Source organism: Schistocerca serialis, chromosome 9, assembly GCF_023864345.2.
Source record: "Schistocerca serialis cubense isolate TAMUIC-IGC-003099 chromosome 9, iqSchSeri2.2, whole genome shotgun sequence".
NCBI lineage: Eukaryota > Metazoa > Arthropoda > Insecta > Orthoptera > Acrididae > Schistocerca > Schistocerca serialis.
Window position 1 is genome coordinate 124,977,712 of NC_064646.1, and position 8,924 is coordinate 124,986,635.

General features: G+C 38.9%; 1 protein-coding gene across 1 annotated transcript in view; it reads left to right on the forward strand.

Annotated features, from left to right (window-relative positions):
• The window catches only part of LOC126419213 (UDP-glycosyltransferase UGT5-like), a 62,607-nt gene extending 56,284 nt beyond the window's left edge, over positions 1 to 6,323 (forward strand). Inside the window, exons 5-6 of the mRNA XM_050086348.1 lie at positions 2,001 to 2,220; positions 5,998 to 6,323. Of these exons, the coding sequence (XP_049942305.1) occupies positions 2,001 to 2,220; positions 5,998 to 6,310 (533 nt within the window). The 3' untranslated portion in view covers positions 6,311 to 6,323. The remainder of the gene's footprint in view (positions 1 to 2,000; positions 2,221 to 5,997) is intronic.
• The last annotated feature ends 2,601 nt before the right edge of the window (positions 6,324 to 8,924 follow it).

Below are 8,924 nucleotides of genomic sequence, written 5' to 3' on the forward strand. Positions count from 1 at the left end.
CTAAGCATTCACCGTGGTGGCTTCCTTTCAGAGATAGCTCTATCTTAGAGGTGGATCCAGACTTCCCACTACCCAATGAGCAGCTTCTATAAGGGTTGGAAGACAGAAAGCAGGGTCTATGGTGAGAGAATGATCACATTGCAAACCTTTGCCAGTAATTGCCCTTCCTATGTGGCATTTACAGCAGGGGCTGTAGTGTTGCTTATTTCTGGAATTTGCATTGAAACAATAAATGTGTGTTGCTACCAGAATAAAGAAGGCATAAATCTTCTGACACAAGGACGTTTTTGACAACTGGAGGCTCAGCATGAGCATTTCAGAAACTGCACAACTTGTCAGGTGTTCGAGGAGTGCTGTGGAGAGTGTCTTCAAGTGCTGTGGTGAGTGTCTTCAACACATGGCAAACGCAAAGTGAAACCTTGTCCAGGCGTCATGGGGTTGGTGGCCAGTCCAGATGTTAGACATCATAGGCTGAGCAAGTGGTCAACTTTGATGGGACTAACATCAGACTTAAAGCTGGGTAGAATACAAGTTTGTCTGAACACATAGTGCACCGAACACTCCTAATGATGGGCCTCTGCAGCCAACAACCCAAACATGTGCCAGTGTTAACACCACGACATCAGCAATTATGACTGAAATGGGAACATGACCCTCAGCACTGTCTGTTGGTGCAGTGACAGAGCATTGCTGCATGGTCTGATGAATCCTAATACCTTCTTCATCATGCCAATGGGAGGGTGTGAATCTGTTGTCTCACAGGGGAACAGTTCCTTGACACCTGTACTGTGAGATGGAAACAAGCTGGCAGTGCTTCCATTAGGCTCTGGGGAACATTCACGTGGGCATCCATGGCTCCAGTGGAGCTCGTTAAAGGCACCATGAAGGCCAAGGAGTATCATACACAGTTTGCAGACTGCATGCACCCTTTCATGAAGATAATGTTTTACAATAGCAGTGGCATTTTTCAACAATATAATGCATCATATCACAAGGCCAGAAGTGTGACAGAATCGTTTGAGGAACACAGTGGCAAGTTCCAATTCATATGCCCCCAAACTCACCAGATCTGCACCCAATCGAACACATCTGAGTTGTGACTGAACGTAGCATCAGAGCTCGTAGTTCTCCTCCCCAAAATTTAGGGAAATTAAGTGAACTGTGTGTGTAGCTGTGGTGCCAACTTTCTCTAGTGACATATGAAGGCCCCATTTCTTCCATGCCACAATGCATCTCCACTATTATCCATCCCAAAGGCGAACATACTGGCTATTAGGTAGGTGGTCATAATGTTCTGACTGATCAGTGCATGTTGAAACCAGTCGTTAAAAATAAAGACAAATTTATGTGATCTCAGCTACTGAAAGTTTTTTAAGTAATGAATCGAGGCATATCCTACAACCCCATTCATACTCCACCCACACAAATCACAAAGACAAAATTAGACTAGTTACAGCACACAGAGAGGCACTGACACAATTGTTCTTCCTGTCCCATGTACATGAATTGAACAGAAAAAGCCCTAATAACTGATACATTGGTAAATATACTCTGCAACACATTTCAGGGTAGTTTTCAGACTACAGAAGTAGATGTAGTGCCCATTTTGAGATGGCTGTCTTGCAAGCACTCACCAAAAGTACAACAAACAGTAGTGACATCAAAATGACCCTTATATTTACTTCTTCAGTACAGATCAAAATAGACACTGTGTCCCATGTGGAGCTTTCTTCAACACTGAAAATAATGCCGTGAGAGATCAATTGAGGTATTTAGTACAGAAGGTAGACAGAAAGCAAACTGACCTTGTTACTATTTGTTCACTTTCCCTCTGTGCATACAGAATCCTGCACCAGCCTTCACTTGTGGACACAAGTGACTATTAAATTGGTTACTCAATAGTATGCCTAGTTCCTGACACAGTGAATGATATAGATAAAGTAGTAAAGAGACAAAAATCAGTTATTCTTATATAAGATCATATTTCTCTGGTTTTTCAGCACACAAAAACATACGACTTTTCATTACGCACGGAGGATTCCTGAGTACACTTGAAACAGTGTACCATGGTGTGCCTGTGATTGGAATTCCTGTGTTCAGTGATCAAGATCTTAACATGCTTCAAGCAGAATCCAAAGGATATGGAATCAGACTACGTTTGAATAACATAACCTCAGAGACATTTTACTGGGCAATTACGGAAATACTCAATAATCCTCGGTAAGTGGTCATTCAATTCCTATGGGAAACAAAACTAACAATGCAATTGTCCCATTTTGTTAAGGAGGAGGTAGGAGCAAATTCCCTTTACAAGCAACAACAACTGTAAAATTAATGTGTATTTTGTGATAATAATTAACAGTACCCATTGTGTCACTGTGATGTCTCCTTGTGACATACTACTCTCAATTTGGACATCAGAAATAATGGACAACATGGTCCTAATTTGAATCATTTGTTTCTTATATATATAAATTATCTTCTTCTTTTGCATTGTCCTTTCTACTAAGAGGAAAAACACTGTACTCATTCTCATAGCATCTACACAGGTAGTGGGGGCTGTGTAGAAGGGACTGGGCACTTTTTTAAGTTAGAGGGTCTCAGGAAACCACAAAAGGGGTGTCCGTCTAAAAGGGGGCAGGTGAAACAGAGTAACATAATTGTAGAAACGATCAGTATTGTAGTTGTAAATTGTCATGAGTGTGTAGGGAAAGAACCATTCCTGCGAAATAGTATGGGTAGAGTTTATACTTGACAGTCAGACTAAACTATTAACTGTATCAGAAGATACAGTTGCTGAACAGTTCAAAGAAAACTTGAGTCTCATTTCAAATAGGTACCCCATTCATACAATTATAGTCAGTGGCGACTTCAATCTACCCTTGATATGCTGGAAAAATTATACACTTAAAGCTGGCGGCAGGCATAAAATGTCTTTCTTCCAAAATTGTACTGAATGCTTTCTCAGAAAATTATTTTGAACAATTAGTTCATAAGCCTACTCAAATCATAAATGGTTGTGAAAGCTTACTTCACCCCTTAGCAACAAATAATCCTGGACAAATAGGGAGTATCATGATGAATACAGAGATTAGCGACCAAGATGCAGTTGCAGCTAGGCTGAATACCGTAACACCCACAACCATAAAAAAGAAATGCAAAGTACATCTATTTAAAAAAGCTGATAAAAATGCTCTTAATGCCTTTTTAAGAGAAAGTCTCCACTCCTTCTGATCTGATCACATAAGAGTAGAAAAGATATGGAATGATTTCAAAGAGATAGTATTGATTGAAATTGAGAGACATATACCACATAAATTAATAAGTTATGGAACTGATCCCCCATGGTACACAAAATGGGTCAGATCGCTGTTTCAGAAGTAATGAAAAAAGCATGCCAAATTTAAAAGAATGCAAAATCCCAAAGATTGGCAAAGCTTTGCAGAAGTTCAAATTATAGTGTGTGCTTCAATGCGAGATGCTTTTAATAATTTCCACAATGAAACTCTGTGTCGGACTCTGGCAGAAAACCCAAAGAGATTCTGGTCATATATAAAGCACACAGTGGCAAGACTCAACAATACCTTCACTGTTTGATAACACCGGTGAAGTCACTGATGACAATGCCACCAAAGCACAGTTATTAAACATGGTTTTTTGAAACTCCTTCACCAAAGTAAATATTCCCGAATTCTAATCAAGAACAAGTGCAAAGATGAAAAACATAGAAGTAGATATCCTCGGTGTAGCAAAGCAGCTTAAATCACTTAATAAAGGCAATGCTTCTGGTCCATATGGTATACCAGTCAGGTTCCTTTCAGAGTATGCAGATACAATATCTCCATATTTAGCAATTATATACAAACGCTCACTCACAGAAAGTTCCATACCTAAAGACTGGAATGTTGCTCAAGTCACACCAATACGCAATAAGGGAAACATTCACACGAGTACCAAAAGAAATCTGCTAAATTTTGATTATGTGATAAGTCACACAAATCTGAAGGCTGTAAATACTACTAAATACATAGGGATTACAATTACAAATAACCTAAATTGGAACGATCACATTGATAATGTTGTGGGTAGAGCAAACCAAAGACTGTGATTCATTGGCAGAAGATGCAACAGATCTACTAAAGAGACTGCTTAAACTGCACTTGTCCGCCCTATTCTGGAGTACTGCTGTGCAGTGTGGGATTCGTATCGGGTGAGACTGATGGATAATATTGAAAAAAGGGCGGCTTGTTTTGTATTATTGCGAAATAGGGGAGATAGTGCCACAGACATGATACATGAATTGGAGTGGCAATCATTAAAACAAAGGCATTTTTCATCACGACGGGATCTTCTCATAACATTTCAATCACCAGTTTTCTCCTCCAATTGTGAAAACATTCTGCTGGCATCCACCTACATGGGAGAAATGATCATCACAATAAAATAAGAGAAATCAGGGCTTGTTTTTCCCATGCGCCGTTCGAGAGTGGAATGGTAGAGAGACAGCATGAAGGTGGTTCATTGAACCCTCTGACGGACACTTAATTGTGAATAGCAGGGTAATCACGCAGATGTAGATGTCATACAGAAAAGATAATATAAGAAATATATAAAAACATCAGTAGATAGTTCAAGGCAAATCAAATACCATTAACTTTTGATGTGAATAAGTAAATTAAATTCATAGTTTTTTACCACTAATTTTTGGGACTACAGTTAGATAAAATTTTTGAGTTAATATGTAAAATAAGGGAAAGATAACCACTCACCTTTAGCAGACTGAAGTGTAGCACATAGAAACATGTAACAGAAAAAAGTATTCACACTAGCTCTTGAGCTACACATTCCCACATGCATGTGTGTTTGAGAATCTGTGTGGTTGTGTGTGTGAATGAGGGAATTTTTGCCAGAGAAAGCTAGTGTGAATACTGTTTCCTGTTGTTGTTTCTATGAGCCATACATTAGACCACTGGAGGTGAGTGGTTGTATTTCCCTTATTTTACTTAGTATTCCAGCCAGGAATTTCCATTGTTGTTACACATTTACAGGGATATCATCACAGAATGTTGTCAAGAGAACCTCCCCCCCTCCCCCCCCCCCAAAAAAAGCGTTTTGTTATTATCAACGTTGCTCTTTTCTCAAAGAATTTTATGAAGTAGTATAGAAAGTAGTCAGGTATATGGATAAAGAGGTATTTAACAGCTTACCAGAGCATATTAAATGCCTTGTGGATAATATAGTGGAGTTTGTAGTTGAATTCATGAGCTCCTTTTTCTCAGTTGAAGAATAGTAACACAGTGGCTCTTTAAGATGAGTGAGTTAGGTCACTCTACAACTCATATTATCACTGTAATAATAATACATCATAATTAGTTAAATTTTCAATTGAACTGCCAGGGCTGGTTAAGGAACATTTTTCTGAGATGCGACTTATCTTTGTTAACTTCCCCCTCTTTCATGTGTCAATTTTTTCTACTAATTATGATACACACCTTATACAAATATTGCACTTGGGTACCCCTCCCAGCTTGGCAGCCATGGGGCTGCTAGTAATTGTGATACATTCTGTATAGAAATCTTACAATTGTTGCGCCTATGGTGGCCCAAGTTGTAGCTTTTGTTGCTTGGGCCTTAAAACAGCTCTGTGCAATGTATTTAAATATAATGCCCATTTCTTATTTCTTCCCACACTCTATGATCAATCTCATCAGGATCCATTAAATACGGCTCATGTAATCTAACACTGAACTGCTTTCTGTGGTGTAGCTGCTATTCAGTGATGAAAATAATAGCAGAATACAGAAGCAGATGGAGGATGGTAAGAAACCAGGTGACAGATTGGTATTGAAGACTACATATACACATATTTTTAACCAAGGAATAGTTATATTCATTTGGACCCAAAATCTGATATAATATTTCCAGTTTACACTTTCTGTGTCTGATGATACACCATGCATGTACATATTTACTTTGAGGCTGTGGGTTTGCCAACAGGTACCAAACAAAGGCGAAGGACCTGTCCCGCCTGTACCATGACAGGCCTCGAACTCCCATGGAGGAACTTGTGTACTGGACAGAGTATGTAGCACGCCACAAAGGAGCCTCACACATGAGATCTGCAGCTGTGGATCTTAGCTGGTATCAACTGTGCCTGCTAGATGTCATCATCTTCATGCTAACAATTGTCGCAGTGGTTGCGAGTCTTCTAGTGATAATATTAAGAGTTGTTCTCAGGTTCCTGTTCAGTAGTACACCCAAAAACATTGCTGAAAATGGCATTAAGAAAAATCTGAAGAAGAAGCAGTAAGAGTGGATGAATATTAAACATGTACAAACTCGTTTTTGATAAAATTGCTGCACTTTTTAAATATATATATTTTTACATTAAACAGAAACAATACACTTCTGTTTTACCAGCCTTTTCCATAAAATAGTTTTCCTTTACATAATAGTTCACAATGTCTGCAAGCTAATGGATGGATCCTGCTACATACATTTCGGATACTATAAGAGGATCAAACAAAACATTAACATGGGGCTATATTTCATGGAGGAAGCAGACTAAGGTGAGGTACAATTTATATGCTATGTATCCCCCTTTTATAACAACAGATGTTATTACATTGCTTTAGTACCTTTATATTCATTTTTAACACTAATACGTGTTTTCATGGTAATGCCATTATCAGATGGATTAAGATACTTTTACATTATTGCATTTGTTTGTGACATACACATGTGTTGTCTATTTAACAAACAGCACAGTGGCAGGGAGAGGTTGTACATCATCTTGCACTGGTGGAGAAAGTGCTGAAAGCACTTACACACTTTTCTACACATATGGGAAAATTATGCTTACTACACTTTTGGATATATATATCTGCTGTGTGCTGACACAACAGACTCCACATGTGTGTCACTGTACACTTTTCAATGTCACAATATATTGCAACATTGAAAACTTTGAAATGCAAATATGCACCCAACAGACAATACATGTGTAGGTCACAAGAAAATTCAACAATGTAAAGATCTTAATCCACCTTATGATGACAGCATGATCATCAAAGAGCATTAACAATAAAAGTCACTGAAGCAGGATATCAACAATTCTTTGTAAATTATCTAATCAGTCTCAGCTCTTAACGTGGAGTCCATTATGGAGAACCTATGATGTGAGTTCCAAAAATTTTGGGAATTTTGTAATTCTGCATGTTGTATTATTCTGACTGGCACGAGTTTTTTGTTTCTGTCTCGATAAATGTATCAGAGAACATGTCTGTACAGTGTGTAGCTCAACAAAGGATTTTTCTGAAAGCTAGTAAGTTTTCTTTCCCTTTTGTATATGCCTGTCAACAATGGTACCAACTGGCCTCCGTGTCATCCTCAGCCCAAAGGCATCACCAGTCACTGATATGGAGTGGCATGTGGTCAGCACACCACTCTCCCGGCTGTATGTCAGTTTACGAGACCAGAGCAGCTACTTGTCAATCAAGCAGTTCCTCAGTTTGCCTCACCATGGCCGAGTGCATCCTGCTTGCCAACAGTGCTTGGCAGACCAGATGGTCACCCATCCAAGTGCTAGCCCAGCCTGACAGAGTTTAACTGCAGTGATATGATGGTAACTGGTGTTACTACTGCCGCAACGCCTGCTATTCAGTGAGCAGTCTCCTTTACGCCTAAATTATTTAGTCATATAAGATGTATCATTTGTTGTCAGCTGTCAAAAAGTTTACATGTGGTTGAATTTATTAGTGATTATTTTGTATAAGTGTTGCTGTAAGACACAATAAAGTGGACCACAGATTTATAAATGTTAAGTACTGCTTTTTGTGAATCTTATGCGCATAAAACAAGGGCTGCTGACCTCGCCATTGGTGGAGAGGCTTTTTTACCTCAGTGATACAGACAGCTGTATCATATGTGCAATCACAATGGAATGTTATCTGTTGAGATGCCAGACAAACTTGTCATTCCTGAAGAGGAACAGCAGCCTTTTCAGTAGTTGCAGGGGTAACAGTCTGGATGGTTGACTGATCTGGCCTTGTAACAGGAGCCAAAATGGCCTTGCAGTGCTGGTACTGTGAACAGCTGAAAGCAAGGGGAGACTATTGCTGTAATTTTTCCTGAGGGCATGCAGCTCTATTGTATGGTTAAATCATGGCATCCTCTTGGATAAAATATTCTGGAGCTAAAACAGTCCCCTATTCAGGTCTCCAGGCAGAAATTACTCAGCAGGATGTCATCAGGAGAAACAAAACTGACATTCTATGGGTCAGAGTGTGGACTACCCAATAATTCCTTAATCAGGCAGGTAGGTTAGAAATTTTAAAAAGGGAAACAGACAGTTTAAATTTAAATATAGTGGGTGTTAGTGAAGTTCGGTGGCAGGAGGAACAGGACTTCTGGTCAGTTGAATATTGGGTTATAAATACAAAATCAAATAGGGGTAAAGCAAGAGAAGGTTTAATAATGAATGAGAAAATAGAAATGTGTGTAAGCTACTGAGAATGCATTATCATAGCCAAGATATGCACAAAGTCCACACCTATCACAGTAGTACAAGGTTGTACCAACTAAATCCACAAATGATGAAGAGAGTGAAGAAATGTATGATGAGACGAAAGAAATTATTCGTATAGTTAATGGAGACAAAAATTTAATTGTGATGGGGGACTGGAATTCGATTGTAGGAAAAGGAAGAGAAGGAAAATCAGTACGTGAATATGGATTGGGGGAAAGGAATGAAAGAAGAAGTCACCTAGTAGAATTTTGCTCAGTGCTTAATTTAATCATTGCTAACACCTGATCTAAGAATCATAAAAGAAGGAAGGTTATATATGTGGAAGAGAACTGGAGACACCAGAAGATTTCAGACTGATTACATAATGGATAGACAGAGATTTATGAACCAGATGTTA